Genomic DNA, 22534 nt, shown 5'->3' on the forward strand with positions numbered 1-22534 from the left:
GAGAAGTGGTGTGCCAAGTCTTCATTTATTTACTGTAATTTAAGGCTTCGTGTGCCAGGGGCCGACGGCCGGAACCCCAGACTGGCAGCAGGCTGAGCGGGGCCGGCGGCGGGGACCCTGGCTGGCAGGGGCCAGTGGACGGAACCCCAGACCAGCAGCGAGGGCAGCAGATGGAAACCAGACCGACAGCGGACTGAGCCGCTTAGCCCGCTGCCAGTCTGGGATTCTGTCCGCCAGCCCCTGCCAGCCGGAGTCCTGGCTGTCGGCCGGGCTCAGCCCGATGCCAGCCCTGGGTTCCGTCCATCCAGGCCGGCAGCGGGCTGAGTGGGGCTGGTGGCCGGAACCCCGGCTGGCAGCAGAGTGCCACTAAAAATCAGCTCGCATGCCACCTTTGGCATGTGCAGCAGGTTGCCGACCCCTGGTCTGGAGGGTGAAATTGTTAACCTGAGTCTTGATGGGTGGTGCAATGTCCACAATAATCCTGTTGTATGTGCTTGTGTGACAACAGAAGACGGGAATGTCTTCCTTAGAGAAACAACTGATACATCAGGAAATGCACACACAGCAGAATACTCACAAGAAGTAGCAGTAGAAGCTATAACTGTGAAAAAAATTCAAATGTCTAGTATGTAGCTTGGTCACAGACAATGCTGCAAATGTATCCAAGATGAGAAGAAATTATTTAAAAGAGAGTCCCAAGCTAATATCATATGGTTGCAGTGCTCATTTGATGCACCTCCTAGCCAAAGACTTAAGTGTTCCAGAAATAAAGGCTAATGTTGTTGAAATTGCAAAATACTTCCGTAACAACCACTTTGCAGCAACTGCTCTGAAAAAAGTGGGAGGAAACAAGCTAACTCTCCCACAAGACGTGGACTGTGTTGAGCACTAGATCAAGAACTGGCCTAATCTGATGACAGTTTGTGAACAAAATCATGAAAAAATAGATGGCACCGTCACACCCAAAGTTCTCAACACTGGGTTTAAGAGAAATGTTGAACACATGCTGAGTACCCTGAAGCCTATTTCTGTAGCCTTGAACACAATGCAGGGAAATTGCTGTTTTAGTGCTAATGCTGTTGAAATTTGGAAGGAACTGAGAGAGATCTTAAAGAGAAATATGCAATGACAGAGTTAAATTACAAGCGTTAAAAAAAAGAATGGGACAAGCACTATCTCCAGCTTATTTTCTTAAAAATATTCTCAATACTCGGTACCGGGTCAAACCTTAACTGCTGAAGAAGAGGAGTTGGCTAGGACATGGACATCCAGCAATCATCCCTCCATAATGCCAACTATAATAAACTTCAGAGCTAAGGGTGAACCATTCAAGAAATATATGTTTGATGATGATGTTTTAAAGAAAGTCACACCAGTGAAGTGGTGGAAGTCACTTAAGCACTTGTCAGAGACTTTTGAAGTGATAATCTCACTTTTAACAGCAGTAGCTTCTTCCGCCGGTGTAGAAATATATTCTCTCTTTGGACTAATTCATTCCAAATTGAGAAATCGTTTGGAACCTGAAAAAGTAGGAAAGCTTGTACTTTCTTTTCCAGATTATGAACAAACTGGAAAATGAAGGCGACGATGACTGTTAGCTGCAGAAGCCAATATTTTAAGCTTCTCATGTTGACCTGGCTGACATGGTCGATGAAATATTAAAAATAAATAAATAAATAAAAAATTAAATTTAACTATTTTAGTTAAAAACAATTTTAACAAAACCAAACCTGATTTTTAAAAAACTTGAATGTTTAAATTCAAAAATTCATATGCTTGTTTTGTTAAAATATTATATGTTTGCTGTTGAAGAAAAAAATCCAGAATACATAACATTGTTTTAGTTAAATAAAACAATTTAGATATCTGTCTGGTGATGTTCTCCTCCTAATACAGCATGGCAAGAAAATCCTCCAAATATTAATGATTAACCTGTTGAATTGGAGATAGATATTTATGAAGTCTTTGGGAGGTGAATTGCTTCAATTACCCTTGGTAAATGAAATAACCAATAAATCATTAATTTTCTGATATAGCTGTAAAACTAATCTGAAAAGTTTTCAAAATAATCACTTAAAAATGTATTGTGTGTACCTTCTAAAAATGAAACCTACATCTATCACTGAGCTGTGAAGAATATGTATTACGGTTATAACAAGCAACTGGAATGCACTTTTATGTAGAAATCCATGATTAAATAGAGTTTTCCTGACTAGTAATTTAAATCAAATACACCCTGATCCAAAAACTATGCAATTAAACTGGGATTCTAGTTTTTGTGGCCTCTGATAAAAATGAAAGGTCTTCATTACAGACAGATAAGGTAGTATGTTTATATGATTTTTTTCCAAGATGTTGCTATAGGAGTACAGTTAAGGTAGTTTGGGTACCTTATTCATGAAGTGCAACTTTAACTCTGCATTTCATAGATTTCCAGTATCTGAGGTTTAACAACATTCTTGAAAGGTAATATTCCTGCAAACCACCCATGTGGATATGCCTGCAACCTTAACTTCCCTTCAATACATTGTGTATGAAACTTTCCTTAAAAGAAAAATAATAGTTGTACCAGAGAACTAGGCAGCAAAGGAAGCTTGGGCATGGGAGGCCTTCCCTCCCTTTTTCCTGACCTCGGCAGAAAGGAGGCCTCACTAATGCACACCTCCTAAAGACTTCAGGAGGGGAGTTTATTACCTGTGAGCATTAGGAGTTGCACAAGAGAAGGGTTCCATCTGGATAAGCATATCAATCCTCTGGTGAGGCTTGTCAAGGGCTCAAAAGAGCTTGTTGAAGACACTCCTAATGCCATCCTCCCCAGGGGATCCCCGCCCCCCAAGAGGCCTAGGAACTTGAAAAGCAGGATATGTGGGGGGAAAGGGAGTGCAAAGACCAGAAGAGAAGCTCAGAACTGCAAGGAAAGGTGATGAGGAAGTTAGGGAAGCATTAATACTCCCCCCAACTCTCCCAAACACTTCAAACCTTTTACTAAGCACACTCTAATAATGTGGATCCCCCTGCTCCTGGCAGCCCATCCATGCCAACAGCAAAAAGAACAGCTATTGTAACTGTGCTTCTTTGAGATGCTGTCATTAGTATGGATTCTACTGAGAGACATTAGTACCTCATGCGCACAAGAGTGGAGTATTTTGTATAGTAGTGTCTGGGGCTGTACATGTACCTTCTGCCTCACTGTGCTCCCATGAGATGGCACAAAGCGTCTGACCCTCCTTCAGTTCCTTCACAATTTAAGATGCATGTTAGCAGAGGACTCCAAAAAGCAAGGATGATGGGTGGATTGTGGACATCATCTCAAAGAACTAGTTACTGTAGGGTAAGTAACTGCTCTTTCTTTCTCCAATATGTTTGGGTGGGTGTCTCCCTCTAAATGACTGACAGGCAGTATCCACTCCAGTTAGTGGGAAGGAGGAGCATCAGCTCCTATTTTATCAGTCAAACAATAACAGTGCAAGACTCTGGAAATGTCCACACTAGATAGCTTCTTCTCTCTCAGCACTGAGTGTTGTTTCAAGAATGCCATGGGTGAGTTTGATTGATTGGATTTAGGCATAACTGTGAGACCATTTTAAGGTCAAACTCAGGGTGTGGTCTCAGGACTACCTTATGCCTATGAAAATATGCACGAGGAGGTCTGGCCATAAGGTCTTGGAGCTCACTGATATTCTGTGCTGAGGAGACAGCTACCAGGAAAACCATCGTAACCATCTAAAGTGATGTATCGAACAGTCAGAAGCTCCATGAATTTCAAGAGGATGATGCTGATCCCAAGTAGGGGTCAGATCTCCGAGAGGTAGGTAAGTATACAGGAAACCCTTGAGTAACCGGGATCCTGTGGGATGTGAAAAGATAGAGCCATAGGTGAAATCTAGCAAGCAGCATCAAGTGTGTGCATACCAACATATGCGTAGTCCCAGACATGCGCACACAATTGTTGCGCTTGAGTTTAGGTCCTCTACTATCAACTGAAGAGACCAGAACCTGTCCTCTGGCAGGTAGGCTCTCGCCGATCAGGAGTCCTAGGAACTCTATCTTCTGCAATGATGTTAGACGATTTCTTGTAATTCACTAGAAATCCTTGTTGGGAGAACAGGGAGAGGATGCACTCTGCTGCGGGGACCTGCATCTCATTAACCAGTCATCCATGTACAGATAGATGTAGATTCCTTTTCTCCTTAAATCTGCTGCCATTAGTGTCAGGCATTTTGTAAACACCTTCAGTACCAGGGAGAGACCGAAGCATAGAACCCTGTACTGGTAATGAGTGGGACCCATCATGAATCTTCGGTACCTCCTCAGGGCTGGATGAATAGCTATACAAAAGCATGCTTCCTTTAAGTAAGAGCCACAAACTTAGAGAAATTGAATGATGGGGGCAAAATGTTAGTAATCTAAAACTGAGATGGAGTGTGTATTTGTTGAAACTTCTTCAGATAGGATGGAGACCCTTTTGTTTCTTTGGAATGTGGAAATACTGGGAATAGAAGGACCTTCCCCTGATGTCTGATGGCAACTCTTCTACGGTTACTAGATGAAGCAATAAAGTTAGTTTTGCAAGATGATCTTGTCAGAAGGGTCCCTGAAGGGGGATGGAGAGGGGAGGTGGGTAGGGGGTGAAGCAGGGGGTTCTCAAACTGGGGGTCGGGACCCCTCAGCGGGTCATAAGGTTCTTACATGGACGGTCACGAGCTGTCAGCCTCCACCCCAAACCCCGCTTCACCTCCAGCATTTATAATGGTGTTAAATATATAAAAAGTGTTTTTAATTTATAAGGAGGGATCGCACTCAGAGGCTTTCTATGCAAAAGGGGTCACCAGTACAAAAGTTTGAGAACCACTGGGGTAAAGAGTGGAACTGGATGGGGTAGCCCTGGGTGATTATCTCCAGATAATCTCATTCATCTGTCCAATGTTATGGCAGACGGAACCAAGTGGAACAGGGTGAAGCAGCTTTCTAAGGTCAAGCTCTTTGGATTGGATTTTATGTGGCTTGTGACAGCCCTGTAAAATTTGTCGACTTGTCACGGGAGTGATTTGTATGTATTGCTGTCCAAGAGGAAGGCTGGCGACCCCTGCTGTAGCTTGATGTGATACTCAGGCTGCCTGGAATGGTAGGATGTCGTCTCTTGTCTTGACTGGGATTAAGGATGATACAGCCTGTGGTACAAGCCTGGCTTGTAAAACTTTAGGGAGCATGGGGTGGCTTCAGATTCTTTTAAGGAGCACAGTGCTGTCACTTCACTTCCTCAATTAAGAAGTGCAGGTCCTTGATCAACTCCCTCTGTATGACCAATGCTTGGAGACAATACTCTGTGCATGTTTACTGCTGTGGGCCATGGATCTGGCTGCAGTGTCAGAGGCAACCACTGCCGTCTGTAAGATCATCTTGAGCATGAACTTACCACCCTTAACTATTTCTCTGAGCTCCTCCCTGTTGTCATGTGAGAGCTTCAATTAAAAAGATGTCACCCTGTCCCAGGTTAAAGAGTCATTCTTGGCCAGTAGGACCTGGCAATTTGCCTCTCACAGTTGTAGGGAAACACAGGAATAAGATTTCCTTCCAAATAGGTTGAGTCTTTTGGGTTTCTTGTCTTTAGAGGTACTCTTGTTCAATTTAGATTTTTCCTGTACTACCAACACAACCAAGGAGCCCAGTCTTGGGTTGAGCAAAGAACTCAAAGCTAGTTCAAGGGTACCATTTTTCTACTTGTTTTACCATAGGTGGTATAGTGGCTGATGTCTGCCAGGAGGCTTTAACTGAGTCCAAGCAGTCCCTGCTTTATGGGAAAAGTGATTCCAGACAGACCAACAATTATCAAAATATTGATCAACTTATGACATTTCTCAGATATTATTAGAGTTTCTGCTGTTCTCATAAGGAGCTTCCAGGATGATTAGTAGTCACCCGGTGCCAGTATTGGTGCCAAGGACACAGCTTCATCAGCCAACAATGAGAGTTCCTTTGGTGGTGAAGTAGAATGCTGGTGTGGCTCAGCCACCATGTCTGGTTCTTCCTGGTGGTCCTCCCTGTCTAGCATAGGTGATCTGACCAGAGAAGCTGATGGGGAAAGTGATCTCTTTCTTAAATGGGAGATCTGCTCCTAGCAGCACGAGATTACAGACCCAGTAAGCCCAACATATGGCCACAGTGACATGCTTTAGCAAGCTAGCTGGCTAGCATGATATTGACTAGTCCAATGCTGTTGCTGTAAGAATGGTGGTCAGATTGTGTAGGGAGGGCTGGCAGGCCTCTAAAAGACATTGATCACAGATAATAGAGGAGAGTATATCTGCTAAGATGGTGAGAACATATGCCCCGGTGATGAAGAGGAGGAGTAAGACCTCCCCTAGGGACACCACTGAAATCTAGCTATTGGAGAGTGGGAGCAGGGCTGCGGGTGCCCACCATTCACCAGGCTCCAGCTGCTAGTCTGCTGGGCTAGGGAGGGACAGGACTTCCTCTTCCTCTGCAAGGCCACTCTCGGGGGGGGGGGGGGGGGAGGGGGGAGATCAGACCCATCTTCGGGTACGTCCCCGCAGCTGCAGGAAGCTCCGTGGCTGCTGCCAGCTCTGAAGGCTCCCAGCAGCACAGGGGAGATCAGACCCACCTCCACCTCTGGGAATCTCCCCTGGCTGCAGGAAGTGCCGTGGCTGCTGCCTTCAGAGCCCGGCTCAATGCAGCACAGAAAGACGGTGGCAATCCCATGACCCCCCTACATAAGCTTTGTGACCCCCCCATGACCTCCTTTTGGGTCAGGACCCCCTCAGTTACAACACTGACATTTCAGATGAAAACATATGAAAATGCTAAATTGACCAATTTTAAAATCCTCTTGCCATGAAATTGATCAAAATGGACTGTGAATTTGGTAGGGTCCTACCAATGAACAATATTCATACTAGAGCTCTGCCAATTCATTTCAATCCTTATCTGTGAAACAGACAGCTCTATTTCCAGTCTTGTGAATTTCTGAAACAGAAGAAATGTCACTAATAGTGCCAAGTTGTGTCTGGAGTTTGTATAACTAGAATGAAACCAAAAATATATTCACTTGAGACCCGTATCCAGGTCTTCTGAAGTAACAGAAGACCAGCGCATTAACTACCAGTGAGCCTTCTAGGCGCCTACTGTGTCTGGACACACGATTAGTTTGTTGATTTTTTAAATTATCTTTCAAAAATCGGAGGATTTTTAGTTTTAAGAAGAGATAGATACTCACCAATTTTTCCACATCCACTTCCTCTTCACTCTGGAAATCAGAAGCTCCATCCAGCATCTCATCAGCAGAATCATCAGTTTTTTCATCATCATCTTCCTCCTCCTCTTCCACATCATCAATGGTAATATCAACAGTAGGAGTATAACCCTTTTTGTGGTGTTTGGGTTCTTGTGATCTCTGTTCTGGGGTCAGGATATAACCTTTAACAGATTTCTCAATTTTGTTCTCTCTCTCAGTGTTACTTTTGTTGTCTAAATCAGTTGTCTTACTAGATATTGTGTTCCAAGAACTATTGACATGAATTGAGTTACCCTTAGCATTTTCACTTGCTTTCTGAAAACCAGTGGTGCCTTGTTCTTGGTTAGGAGAGTTAAGTTTTTCCTGGACATCTAGGTTTCTTTTACACTCATCTGTACTTTCCACAGGCATCTCCCCTGAATTATTATCATGTTCCTTTGTATAAATGATCTCTGATTTATTTTCCCGTTCCTCCATTATGTTCTCGGTCTCTACAGAGTCCTCACATTCCTTCCTTTTGACTTCTGGCTGAGCACTGCTGTCCTGGAGCTCTTTTTGGTTCTGAAGTGGTTGAGTCCCTTCCTGCTGCTTGTCTTTGCTTTCCAGCTGTGCATAAATCTCTTGCTTTTCCTGTGGACTCTGTGACTGTGCAGCATTCCCCTTCTCTTCCCCCTTTTTCTGTGGCTCTGCATTTCCCTCCTGTTCAGTATCTGGACTCTCTGCTTGTACAGTGCTCGTGTACTCCTCCACATGGCTCTTTAACATTGCAATCTCCTCCTGCTCCCTGGGACTCTCTGGATATACAGTATTTGCAGGAGCAACTACTGCTTGACCTAGTAATTCTGAAATAGTCTCTGAGTTATCTGAAACTTCCTCCAATACTTCTTCAGAATGTACAGAGTCCCCTTTCTTTTCAGTGATCACTTTGTTTTTCTCACTGATTGGCTTCTCACTGATGTATGAGTGGTCTGATGATATCACATCTGCAGAAACATCATGCTGGAAGGTGGGAACGTCATCTGAGTAATCCTCCAGCATCTCCGGATCCTTCTCAGCCATCTCTGAGACAGTGGAGTTTCTGTCAGATATGATCACATCAGCTGCAGACTCATCAGTACTATTTGACTGATTTGCTGGCAACTCATTTTCCTCTTGTTTGCTATCTGACACTGTGACCTCTGACTCCATGACTTCTACATCTTCTGAATGTGAAGACTTCTCAGGCTCTTGCTGCTTAGTAGGACTAGACTCATCCTTTTGGCTTACATTCTGGGAATCTTTCTTTATCTGGAGGGATGCAACATGATGAAGAATAGAGTTTGGGACAGACTTCTGTCCTGGGAGCTGAAGCAAGGCAAAACTGCCAGACTGAAGGGGTATGAGACTGGCAGCATTAGTTGGTTGACCACCTGAGCTACACGTTATTTTAGATTCAGAGCCTGTCTGACCTGCAGCACTGCTTGCTCCTGGAGGAGAGATCCGCAGAGTCAGGGTGCCTGCTTGTGACACAAAACTGGGTACCGACGGAAGGATGGATGATGCTTGAGTGACCAAATTAGCTGTAGGTACAGACTTGGATCCAACCGTTTGTACTGTTGGGTTTTTGACAGGGGAAACCGAAGGAACAGAAATGGAGGACGTAGGTGATACAGGTGTCTCAGGAGGCTTAGAAGGCCCAGGCAACCGGATTCCTACAACAGAACCTATGAGAGAGATGAAACACTAATCACTATTTCCTAGAATCACTCCTCCTGATTCTAGTATTTGAGGTTATATAAATTAAAGCAGAAAGATCTTCTTCCAAGGATTATAATATAATTAAGTACTAAACCACAGAATTACAATATAACAATTAGTGCTGCATAAGAGGCATGCTACCATAAGATTTCCACGAAGGACACACTCTTCCACATTTTGTCAGTTAATGCACAAGTTTCATCAATGTGTTGAAAAGGTGGTCATTAGATCCAGTGAGAAAAAAGTTTTCATAAAAACAATTCAAAATAAATGAACTCTCTCTCCTTTACAAATTTTGTCAGAAAATTTCAAAACAATTCAAATTTAAAATATTTCATTTCATTTTGGTGGTGATGGGAAGGAACACTCACTTTTTTTTTTTTACTTGTCCCTCTTTCTCTTCTTTAAAATGTAAAATAGTGTAATTTTCCTCACCAAAACAAAATGAACAGTTCTGAAATTTGATGAAAATTAATTTTTCACAAAATTTTTCATTTAATCTAAAAAGCCATTATTTGTCAGAACAATTTTGGCTAGTGGCAAATGGTCAGATTTATACTCACTGAAGTGATCAATCCAATTTCTTTAAAATAGTGCTGAGATAATACATTGACCCTTTGCTAGACATAAAAAAGTCTTTACCTAGCGCACAAAATTCCTAAATTTTGTGTAAAGGAAGTACTGACAACATTTTTTCAGTTGAAGACAAGTGATATTTCATCCAACATCACATCATATCTGAATGATTAGACTTCACTCTCCCAACCTACACAAGCAAGACACATTATGGGCATTTTTTTCTTGGCAGTGTGGTGGTGAAATCTCAAAACACAAATAATCCTAGTGCCCTGTACTAGTTCTATGCAATTACTTTGACTTTCAGTGGAAAAAGGGGCACGTGACGAAGGAAAGCTCATCTGCTACAAGATTTACCGCAAACAATACGCTGAAGATTCAGGAAAGAATGGCAAAGACTTTGTACCTGGATTGCGGAACATTACTGGCTGAATGTTGGATTGGGTGCCAGCAGCTCGGAGCTGATGCAGTGGAACAAGTTGGATGATCTGTCCGTTGGGATGTCTAAATAGGTTTACCCCACCAGGGCTCCTGAGAGGCTGCAGGATCATCCTATGCCCCTGAGCAAGCTGCATATTATGGAGGGGTCGTAAAGCAGGAGAACCTTGATGCACTGGAATCAGCAGTAATCGAGGTCCTACACGCTTCTCTGTTCCAGAAGACAGCCCTTGGGGGCTTGCAGTTGTAGTCTGAGAAGAACCATCTTCTGAAAAGTTAGTACAAAAATAGAATTCATAATATGATTCACAATACTCCTTAACAGAAACAATCACATAAATTATTTGGCTTTACTTGTCACAAAAGTAGGTAAGATGTTTTCAGATAGAAGTGTCATTTTTCAACTAACAATATCCCTTTAAAAACTATTTTATAAGAGGTAGTTTCAACATCCTCCATTTATCCACAAAACACATATAGCATGGACCAGGGCAGTACAATCTTCTCCACTCTACTCTGTTAATAATTTCCTCAACCATGTGAAAGATTCATGGACTGAGAGGGTAATTATCTGCTTTCGTGCCTAGTTCTTAGCCTTTGTGGTAGTGATGGTTTTGTGATAAGACATTTATCAGCTAGGAAATAGTCTGAAACCATCAACTCATTTCACATTACACAGTGAACAATCACATGGCTACAGTTTCTGTTTACTAACAGCCTGACCTGAATTCAAAGCAGAAACTTTAGAGGTGAAGGCTCCATACCCCATTCCACTGAGTAGCCTCGTCCCACTATTTTCTCTCTGATGGAACTGTACAGTTGCAGACTTATTCCAATTCTGATGCAACCAGTGTTTCCAGCAACAAATTAGCCAGTAGTGCCTGAACCTTACCTGGTCTTGGATTCAGTGAAGGACTTGTATTAATTCCAGAAAGTATAATAGGAACAGAACCAACAGACGAGGTTGGAGTGGTCACCATGGATGTGACTGCAGTTGTTGTCACCACAACTGGGGATGAGGTGGTGGTAAGAACAGGATGATTAATGGTTGGCGTAGTTACTACAGATTTAGGGAATGATATGGTAGCTACTGGTGTAGTCATTCCAGTTGCTTTTGCTATGTTCACAGTGGCTGCAGGGGTAGTCGGTGAGACAGTAGTACAGGCGCTGGTTTCAGGTGTTCCAGGAGCACCAGTAATGGCAATGCCAGGAGGAGAGTGGGTAGATTCATTCGCTCTTGTATGGCCGGTAGTGGTCACAGTAGATGATGCTGCAGTGGTAACACTTTCTAAAGTAACTGGAGAGGTGGTGGTAGCTGCAGTGATGGGAGAAGAGACAGTGCAGTAAACTGGAGATGACCTTGAGGGAACCACTGGAGTGACGACCATTACTGGTGTAGGCCTGACATTGAACTTCTGTGGCCCTGTCAGGGGTTGGGGTGTGCTAACTCCAGGAATCTTCTGCTGCAGAGCTCCAACTTTACTCATCACAAACTGTGTGAACACACCACCAGGTGAGGGTCGAGCAGCTGCAAATAAAAACTTGCAGGTCAAAATCTCAACAGGTTCCCTCTTTGCCCTGCATGAGGTGCTGCAGTAGTCAATTTAGCAAAAATTAAGGCCCCAATGTTGTTAAAGAGCACCTTGTATATGAACTGAAACATTTCAAAACATGGCCATTCACTTTATTATAGTCATGAACAGGCTTTACATTATTAAAAAATTATGTTTTATTCAAGATTTACAACTTTCTGCTGCATTTCTTCCTAGCCATGCAAAAGAATCAGGCTCTATGACATTACGATCTTTATTGTGACACTACAAATAGAGAATTACAATTTCAGTACATGAAAAAAGGAACAGGAAATAATTGGCTCATAAGGGATTCACTAATTCTTAAACTCTTCCCATAAAAGCTTCTCTGTGAGGTCTTCCTCCTTTCACTGCTTCTTGGTCTCCATCCCCTTAACACTGCATCCACTTGTTACGCCAGCCACTTATTTTTAAGTTGGGGTAGGGTTTGCCATGCCCTTCACGTTGAAATCAACACCCTTCCAGCTGAGGAGTGGATGGGACTCCCCTTAGACACAATGTTCAAGCAAGCAGAGGGAGTCACTATTGAGAAGCTCCCTCCCCTCCATCCCTTGCTCTCCAGGGTTCAGAATGCTGTCTCCATAGCACCCCAGACCCTTATCAGCTGGGGAATAGAATCTGGTTATCTAGTGTGACAGCACAGAGGATTACCACAAGGCAAGCCTAACTCTTAATAAAAAATATCATCCTCTTTCATGTATGTAGCACCTTCAGTCCAGAAGGATTCCAAAACAGTTTTTATACATTAGATATGCAAAAATTACTTCACCCACCACTGAAATGCAGCCACCTCTTCAAAATTGCATAGAAATACAATGCAAAAGTTTACTACAGAAAGGAGAAAACAGCACATCCAGTTTACACTGCAGGGGGTATTTAGGTAGGAAGAACACAATTAACCACAAATCAGAATTTTGCCAAAACACAAATTAACACCCCCTTCTGTTGCCCAGAGCTTCTTGGAATTGTTAATGACCAAGTTGTTGGGCCCCTGGATTTCACATCTTACCCAAAAGATAGCACTTCCTATAGCACAGTATCCCATCACGCCATGCTGAAGTTCCATTTCAGTACTGACTCAGATAAAAGAGTGCCACACATGTCTTTCAGACGAAGTAGTTACTCACATTGTGCAGTAATGACCGTTCTTCGAGATGTGTGTTGCTATGGGTGCTCCACTGAAGGTGTGCTTGCGTCCCTGTGCTGCTGATCGGAAAACTTCAGTAGCAGTGTCCATTTGGCCCACACATGCATCGCCTATCCTTGTGCCCTGCCATGAGGCTAACCAGCACAGGCAAGCTAACCCTCCTCAGTTCCTTCTCTACCGCAAAGTCATAGACAAGAACTATGAAGTAGAGGAGAGGAGGGTGGGTTGTGGAGCACCCATAGGGGGACACATCTCGAAAAACCATCATTACTGCACAAGGTGAGTAACTTCTTTTTCCAGTAATGTCCCTACAGGCGCTCCACTGCAGGTGACTCCTGAGCAATATCCCTAATGGAGGGCTGGGGCTTTGGAGTTGGGTCAGTTAAAAAATGGCAGTACTGTGGAGCCGAAGATGGCGTCGGAGGTGGAGTCTCCAGCAATCACAGTGCTCTGTGAAGGCATGGACTGACACTCATCTCACCACTTTACAAATTTCTGAGATAGGGACATTCTTGAAGAAGGCAACGGATGAGGAGACTGACCTCATGGAGTGTGCGTGGATACTACCCAGAGAGGTCATGTTGCAAACCAGATAATTGTCCTAGCCTGGTAAAATGCTAGGGCTCTCCTGACATTTAGTGTATGCAATATAGCCTTCCTGTTGTCACAGTGAGGCTTGGGGTAAAAAATTGGAAGGTGAATCAACTGGTTCATGTGGTGCTGGAAGGTTACCTTAGGGATGAATTTTGTATTTGGCCTGAGCTTAACCTTGTTCCAAAAGAATACTGTATAGAGGGAAATGTGCCATCAGAGCCACTATTTCTCCTCTTCTCCTAGCCGAGAGGATTGCTATCAGGAAGGCCATTTTCACTGAGAGGTGTGTAAGTGAACAGGTGGCTACGGGTTCCAAAGGAGGTCTAGTTAGGCCTTTCAACACCAGGGTTAGGTCCCATGTAGGGTTGGGATGTCAGGGTTATGAGAAAAGGTTTGCTATACCCCAGAGCAATCGGTTAGTGGTTGGGTGTGATAGCACTGAGTATCCCTCTACTTGTCAGTGGAAGGCTGCTATAGCCACTAGGTGGACCCGAAGAGAACTGAGAGATAGTCCCGATATTTTTTGGAGTCAGTACATAGTCTCGGATCTTTGGAAGAGCTGCAGATGTTGGGGAGATTTTTTGGGAAGTACACCAAATCCGGAACCTGGACCATTTTTGCAGGTAAGTACGGCATGTCAAGGACTTTCTACTGTGTAGCAATGCCTCTTGTACCTCCTTCGAGCAGGAGCTCTCTATGCACTGGAACCATGAAGGAGCCACGCCCTGAGGCGAAGAATCCCAGGTTGGGATGTAGAGTGCGTCCTTCGTTCTGCGAGAGGAGGTTAGGAGTGGCATGGAGAGAGATCAGTGGGCAGTCACGAGTTGTGACAGGTAAGGGCACCAAGTCGATCTTGGCCAAGTGGGAGTGATTAGTAGGACATGTGCTCCTTCTCTTTTTATTTTTAATAGGACTTTTGACAGCAGGGGAAACAGAGGAAAGGCATAGAGAAGTTCCCTGTCCCAGGGAAGGAGAGCATTGCTCAGGTAGTGTTGCCCTATCCCTACTCTAAAGCTGTAACGTGCACATTTTCTTGTTCAGGTGAATGGCAAACAGGTCTGTGGTTGGTGTTCCCCACCGCCTGAATAGGTTGTGGAGTACTGCTGGGTTTATCTCTCATTTGTGGTTGTGTGGGAACATGCAACTGAGACTGTCCGCCATCGAGTTGTGTGCACCTTGAAGGTAAGCCTCTGATAATGTAACATTGTGGGAGATACACCAATTCCATACTCTTACTGCTTCTGCCCACAGGGAGGGTGCTCTAGCTTCCCCCTGTCGGTTTATGTAGTACATGAACGCTATGTTGTCTATTAGGACTCTTGTGTGCAATACCTTAATCAGTGGAAGGAAATGGGCGCAGGCATTCCTGACCACCCTGAGCTCAAGGTGGTTGATGTGAAGGGATATTTTCATGGATGACCACTTGTCTTGTATTGTGAGGTCGTTTAGATGTGCGCCTCGTCCTATGAGGGATGCATCGGTGGTGAGAAACAATGACAGGGGATGGGGTGAGGTTTGTGAAAAGGGGATCTCTTGGGAAACATTTTTGCAGGTAAGTACCAGTCCAAGGAGTTTTTGATCCTGGTGGGTAGTGACAGGGGTTTGTCTAGTTGGTCTCCATTTGGTCTGTAAATCGAGTCAAACCACATCTGGAGACATCACATATGAAGCCTGGCATGTGGTATTACCACTGTGCCCACTGCCATATGCCCCAAAAGTTGTAGACAGTGTCTTGCTGAAATTTGTGGGTTGTTTTGAATGGTCTCTCTAAGTGTGGCCAAAAAGAGGAATCTGTGTTGAGGCAGGAGGGCTCTGGCCTGTAACAAGTTGAGGTCGGTGCCTATGAATTCCAGACGTTGCACTGGAGTGAGGTTGACTTCTGGCCATTGATCTGTAGGCCCAGTTCCGTGAACAAGTCCATTGTGGATTTGGTGACATGGTGAGCCTCTTGGAAGGACCGGGCTCTGAGGAGACAATTGTTTAGGTAAGGGCAAATCATGATCCCTTGGGAGCACAGGTGCATGGCCACTACTGAGAGGACCTCGGAAAATACTCTTTAGCTGATAATAGCCCAAATGAGGAGTACTCTGTACTGTTAGTGGTTTTGTCCCAGGGTAAATCTGAGGAACAGTCTGTGGGACGAAAGGACTGTGATATGGAAGTAGGTGTCCTGAAGGTCGAGGGCCAAAAACTAGTCTCCCTGTTCCAAGGCTGAAATAATCATAGCTTGAGTGACCCTCTTGAATTTTTGAGCTTTGATAAACTTGTTGAGTGCTCTGAGGTCTAGTATGGGTCTCCAACGTCCCTTCCTCTTGGGTATTAGAAAATAGCGAGAGTAAAAACCTTTGCCTCGTAGATGCCGAGGTACTGGTTCTATGTCTCCTAACTGGAGGAGACAAATCTATCTTGCTGTAGTTAACTCTCATGAGAAGGGTCCCTGAAAAGGGCCACAGGGTAGGGTGCTGCAGAATAGGGAGGGAGATAAAGTAGATGGAATACCCATTGCGAACAATTTCCAGGACCCATTGATCCAATGTTATACGTTCCCAGGTGCTGCAGAACATTGCAAGACGAGCCAAATGGGTAGGAAATGTTGGTCAGCTGTTTGGGGGTGGGGGGTGGGTGGGAGTGGCCCGTTGATGCCTTGACCAACACATCAAAATTGGTGTTTGGAGGTGAATGGCTGTGACGTGGAAGGCTGCGGGCCAGATGGTTTACGCCTGGGGAACCTAGATTTCTTCTTCTGAGGTCTGTAATAGCACTGACTTGTGTACTGGGAGTTGCGTGGTTTGTGCTGGGGCTGTGGACTGAATTCTCTCTTTTGTCCAGGCATGTAGATCCCTAACAAATCAGAGAGTGGCCACAGAATCTTTAAGGATATGAAGAGAGATGTCCATCTTCACCACAAAGCGCTTGGTGCCTTCAAAGGGAAGGTCTTCAACAGTCAACTTCACCTCTTTAGGGAAGTCCAAAAGGTGTGACCATGACGCATGTTGCATAACCACTGCTGTGGAGATGGACCAGGCCACTGTATCAGCTGCATCAAGGGCAGACTGTAGCACTGTTTTGGCTACTAGCTGTCCCTCCTGGATGATAGCATCCAATTGGTCATGCTGTGACTCGGGAAGCTGATCAATAAAGTTGCTACGTTTCGAATAGTTGACAAAGATGGCTTGATAATAAGCGATTTGGAACTACAGGGTGGCCAAGGAATAGGCTTTACTGGCAAAGAAGTCCAAGCGTTTCCAATCCTTGTCGTAGGGAGTGGACCTCATTTGGTGTTGACGGCCCCAAGAATTTACAGCATCCACGATGATGGAGTTGGTGGGAGAAGAGGAATTCCGTCTCCCTAACCAGGACATAATATTTTTTTTTTATCAGCCCACGTACAAGTAGGCATCACCAATGCTGGGTCTGCCATATGTTTCTTGCGGGGTCCAGGAGAGCCTCATTAATGGGGTTGGCTATTTTAGAGGATGAGTGTACTGTGTCAACTAGTTTGTAATGGGTGTCCTTGACTTCCAAGGGTATCTGCAAAGTATCTGTAATTTTTTCTGCCAAGTCCTGGAAAAGCCGGAAGTCATCAGCTAAGGACAGTGGTGGAGGCACGATGGCCTCATCTGGGTGGGGAGGAAGATATGTTGGTCTTCGGAGTCACCTCTTCCTCAGTGCCGCCCTCCTGTTCCTCCACAATCTCCTCCAGAGGTTTCGAAGTTCTGGATGCCATGGCCGAGGGGGAATATCTCGGGGGTTCACGGGTAAAGCTGGAAACCTGAGAAGTGTGGGGATGATATGCAACCCAAGGATCCCAGTACCGCCACTGGGGAGATGGAATAGAGCCCAGTGGTAGTGCCTATGGTTAGTGTACCAAGGTGGTGGTGGTGGGGCCATCTGAGGGTGTGCTCAGGAGACCTCTTGATAGTGGGCACCATAGGGAGCACAAGAGAAACAAGGGGAAATGGCCTTCTCTGGCTCGCTGTCTGAGTCCACAGTAGAGAGTGGAAGTGGGTGGCAGGGTAGCAGAGAAGAACTGGTGCCGAGATCCCAGTGCCAAGAAAAGGAGCCTCCGGTACATCAGATACTGGAGGTCTCTCGAGTGCGGGAATTCCAGTGGTTCTGACCAACCTGGTGCCACTGGTGGTACTGAGGGCATCTGGGATCTTGCCTGTACCAACCACGCTGGTGCTGGATGGGGCATTGATGACAGCACCAATGGTACAGCGTGTACCGGCAGCATCTTCTTACTGGAGTGCTGGCTCCTACCTTTGTTTGTCGATACTGTTGACCCTGTGCCAGTGCCTTAAGCATGTTAATGGTACCTGCCATTCCAGATCTTCGTGAGCTGTGGGTACCAGGCTGGGATTATCTCAGTGCAGACAATATTGATAATACCTAACATCCCTCTTGGGGCTCACTTCCCAGTCTCTTTTTCGATGAATTACAAGAGGGGTTTGCGACTGATTTCTTCGACCCACAGTCCTTGGATGTTGAGGGCTGTGGGGAAGACTCACATCTGCCAGGTGACTCGTGCTGCAGGTCTGGGGGGGTGGGGAGGGAGTTTAAGGGCTGCCTCCATGAAGATGATCTTTTGTCTCAGCTTCCTGACCATTCAAGACATGGGTCTGAGTTGCTGGTGGACATCACACTTCTGTGGGATGTGGCCTTCCCTGAGGCAGTGTATGCACCAGGGAGTGCTTGTCTGCGACAGGGACAGCTTCTTTGCAGAAGAGGCACTTCCTGAAGCCCAGTGAACCGGGCACACCCTGTTGGGGGAAGGGTCCCCAACAAAAAAAGGGGGAAAATACAGTCTTTTTTGTTCAGAAAGAGAAAAAAAACTACAGCTAAGACTGGGGAGGCTAACTATAGAAATGTTAAAGAAGCTAATGGTCACAAACAGACTGCTAATGGCTCCATCTCTAGCCAGGGGCAATTGAGAAGGAACTGAGGGCAGGTTAGCCCACACACGCTGGCTAGCCTCGTAGTGGGACATGAGGAAAGACTGCACATGTGCGGGCCTAACAGACACTACTACCGAAATTCTCCCATCAGCAGTGCAAGGAGGCAAGCACACACATAGTGGAGCATCCATAGGGACACTACTAGAAGAACCTTTCATTTACGCTTTGGAAGGTCTCCCATCCAAGAACTGACTAGGACCAACCCTGCTTAGCTTGTGAAACCTAATGAAATTAGAGACCAGTGTGATATGGCTGCTCACATGTTGTTCTCTTAATCCAGATTTGACCATCTTGCTTTTCATTACATCTCTTCATGTGTCTTTGCTGTTTTCGTACCTTACACTGACATGACACCTGAAGTTCAAGTGAAACACCACCATTAGAAAAATAAAAATACAAGTGAAGAACAACAGACTAGACTCATCCTAATTCTTTTAACCTTGGGGTTTAAGAAAGTCTCACCAATAAAGGCCGATGACAAAGATAAGAAGGTTCAAATCAGAAACATCCAGTCAGAACAAAAAGCCAACTTTAAACACTTAATTTGTGCTTTTCCACTCAACCTCCTTTGTCCTGACTTTTTATTTAATCAATACTACCACAGCACATTTTCAGCCTTTGCAAACATAATTCTAACCTAAGACAAAATTTAGTGTTTTAGGTAAAGAAGTTATTTATTGCAGAGGCAGTTTAGGTAGGCAACTGTAAGAGCCAAAGGCAGTGTGCGCTCTTGGACAGAAATCAACAGCAATGCTGTACACTCATTCTCTATTTTATGCTTCAGGCAATTTAAAATACAGTAATTAAGTTCCAACCTACCTATCTGTCTCTGTGCTGGGACATGAGCTTTCAGAGTCGTCACAGTGGGGGCTGAAGTAGTGCTGATGGAGGATGTAGTTTGGGGAGTTGATGTGGTGGGCACCTGGACTGATGGTGTCTCGGAAGCAGCTGCCTTAGCATTGGATGCTACCTTGGAGATCACAGTACTGAGGGTTGAGAGATCAAGTACTGTGGGTCGCAGCCTGCCTGTGATATAAGCAGCTAGCCGATTGGCTGGATGTAATGCCCCCATCAGTCCCAAAAGGAGTTTGGCCTGAGGATAACTTTTACCATTAACCTGAAAGAAGTGGAAAAGGGAAATTCTGTGAAGGAAAAAAAAAAAAACTTGCTAACTTACCACCTTTGGACAAGGGGTTTCATTCCATGGGATTTCCAGAAGTGCTTTTCAGAGTAACATTGCAATTCAGAATGGGCATTATTAATCTGCTTTCTGCTCAGGATAACTCCAAGAAATTATTTTACATCTCTACATAACCCATAGATTTTAGATGCCATTCAGACTCTAGGAGGAAAGATATTCAAAGAACCATAGAGTCTAAAGATACTGAAATGAAGTAGAATGAAGCTGACACATATCTTTTTTGCACTTCGGCTTATGTCTCAGTCTTGACTAAAGATGGATATTCATACTTGGTGAGGATGAAGCTTTGAATGTATCACTCTTTAACTAAACTAATTGCCTTTGGTGGCTGTCCGGAGACGCAGAAGAAAGAATACTTAGAGTGCCATGCACATTGGGACAAGTCTTTGAAACGAGACTGCAAAACAATTTACTTTGGCAATATTTTTCATTATTACTCTTGCTATTATTTGTTATTCTGATAGGATGCAGGATGCCACTTGGTCCCATTTGAATAAGGGGTTAGCTCCAGCTCAGCTTCTCCCTCCCGTTGCACAGGAGTTAAAAGGAAGGTCTACAAGAGTGGTTGTTTGGGAGACAGATGGAGTAGAACATCTTCAAGAAGAATGGACTACACACCTGTGGTCACTGCACTGTGAAACTCTAAGCTGTAGAGCTTTATTGTTTATTTTCTGGCTATATTAAACTATTTTAATTTTCATCATGTCAACAGCACCCTCTAAGCTTTCAAAATAAATCTAGAAGAGGCTCTACTGACTAAAGTCAATATTTTAAAAAACAGACTGGTTATTTTCGATGCCCAACTTGAGACACATTAAAGGGGACTGATTTTCAGAGAGATGAACATTCACCTTCTGAAAATCAGGTCTACTTAAGATGTCCCAAAAATGGAGGTACCCTAGATCACTAGTCACTCTTGAAAATCTTGGTCTAAGACTGTTTTTGCTGATGAATTATTCAGTCAAGTTAAACATGTATATATTTGTTCGGCTTCTCCTTATGCTGGCACTGTATTTGTATAACTTCACACAAACACAGTTTGCTCTTTTTTCATTCATATGCTTTTCCCAACATGTTCTCACTGCTTTCTCTATCAAAGATATCTATATTTAACAAGAGGCTTCACCTGACTTCACAGTTTATCCCCTCCTACTTGATCCTACAGTTAATTCATAATGCTGAATTTGTGATACCAATAATTTCCAAGAAACCAACTGATTTCAGATTCAGGACTATGACATCACTTCAAGATAAAAAACCTTGTCTGAAAGGGATAAGCAGACAGATAAGGATGATAAGTTATTGCACAAAGCAATTAAGTTTGTTCAGTCTCCTTTTAAGTATCTTCCCCAGCGTGCATCTCTCTCTAAGTATATTTCTTCTGTGGCCCTGGGCACTCATTGATTAAAGACAGAGCCAACTGCATCTGTTGTAAGTTTTCCAAATACAGTATCAGAAAGACCCTGATAAAGTTTTTGCACCTTGGCTACCCAACCCACAAAACAAGCAACAGGACAATCTAAATGACTAGGCTTCAGACTTCTAATCTGCATACAGAATGTTAGGACTGACTGACTCCTGAAAGCGACAAGCCTGTGTAACTGACTGCAGACTTAACCGCAACATCTCCCAGATAGCATGAAAGTCTATTTGACAGACAAAGGGCCAGGCAGTCAGTAAGTTCTTGTACCATGAAGGAGTTCAGGAACACTGGAGGAAATGGAATCTAATCTCCACAGTAAAGGCAGAAGGACCCACCTGAATCAAGCCTGAGGGGCTCAAATTAGCTTTGCGTTTGTAGGCGACCAGCTTTCCTGCAGGAGAAAGCCCTGTATAAAAAGGCAAGCCTTTTCCCCCCTGCAACTTCTCCTGTAGTTTGTCCAAGGTATCTGCCCGCAAGAACTTTATGTTTTCTGATATTTTGCATGATGACACTGCACTAGCGGGAGTCTCCAAGACAGGCATCTCAGGCTTCTCACCCTTGTCCTGGCAGGAAGGCATTGAGATTTTCACTCTGGAGGAATAGACGGGAGGATTCTTCTCATCCCGGGACTTGTGCTCTGAAGCCAACTCAATAATGAAGCTACCCACTTTGAGGGACTGTGGCATGTTACTGTTGATGTGTTGTGATAGGATGCTTAAGATCTTATTGCGATCCTCCTCCCAGTTGCAGTCAGAGATAATCTCGATAAGTTTGGTTGGCCCACCTGGAGTAGTGTGACGAACATAGGAGGTGGAGGAGGATTCCCCCTCACTACGGGAAGACCACCAGCTTTCCTCTGAGAAAGAATTGAAATAGGTTTCTGCAATACTATGGAATTTTAATACCTGGACATTCAATATAGTTTTATTCTCCCCACCTCCACCCTTGTATTAGCAGCAAGGAAACAGAAGTCAAATAATAGCTCAGAGTACCACTCCCCACTTCAGTGATACAAAAACCGATAAAATCTCAATGGAGAACTAACAATTCCATCCTCCTTATGGTTCATTCCATGCAGCCATACCACCTTGTATTGCAATCCCATCACATCTCACAAGCTAAACAAGGCTGGGTCAGTTCAGCACAGAGAGGCAAGAACTCCAAGAAACACTAACATGCAGCAGAGAGTGGTGTTGGTGATTCAGTAGGTGGCACTTTCCCTGGGAGTCAGAAAAGAACCAATGTCCCATAATGGCATTAGGGAGCAAGCACAGTGCTATTTTAGGTCTCCTACAAAAGACAGAGGCTTGACCTTTTGTTGTCATTAGCGATTCAATGGCACTTTTTGAAAATAGTAAGGATGTTGAGCCCTATGTCCTGGCCAAGTTTAAATCTGGTAATTAATTTCTGCCTACCTAAATTCACCGGCATTTTCAAATGGATGTATTTTTTCCACTTCCCATCCTTAACTGTAGAGTGTTGCTATGCACTGTAAATAGTTGCCACATTTCACCTCAAAGGCAGCTTATTCAGTGGTGGATGATGTGTTCTCTTTAGTCTGTATAACATTTTTAAAGCTCGTAGCACCCTATGGGACACTCTGAGTTGAAAGATAA

At 44.3% G+C, this 22534-nt stretch overlaps 1 protein-coding gene across 13 annotated transcripts in view; it reads right to left on the reverse strand.

Annotated features, from left to right (window-relative positions):
- The window catches only part of MGA (MAX dimerization protein MGA), a 96551-nt gene that overhangs the window by 26967 nt on the left and 47050 nt on the right, over nt 1–22534 (reverse strand). For 6 of the 13 annotated variants that reach the window (XR_007357328.2, XR_012668966.1, XM_048855254.2 and 3 more), the window contains exons 13-17: nt 21254–21774; nt 19114–19411; nt 10896–11531; nt 9972–10271; nt 7235–8955 (exon numbers count right to left, since the gene is read on the reverse strand). Coding sequence is in view for 10 of the 13 variants with exons in the window: in XM_048855254.2 (XP_048711211.1) it covers nt 7235–8955; nt 9972–10271; nt 10896–11531; nt 19114–19411; nt 21254–21774 (3476 nt within the window). In the remaining 3 variants the exon portion in view is untranslated. Of the gene's footprint in view, nt 1–7234; nt 8956–9971; nt 10272–10895; nt 11532–18554; nt 18649–19113; nt 19437–21253; nt 21775–22183; nt 22519–22534 lie in introns of those variants that run through there. The other 7 variants (XM_048855255.2, XR_007357329.2, XM_048855256.2 and 4 more) reach the window with 7 other exon arrangements.

This window comes from Caretta caretta, chromosome 6 (genome assembly GCF_965140235.1).
Source record: "Caretta caretta isolate rCarCar2 chromosome 6, rCarCar1.hap1, whole genome shotgun sequence".
Lineage (NCBI taxonomy): Eukaryota > Metazoa > Chordata > Testudines > Cheloniidae > Caretta > Caretta caretta.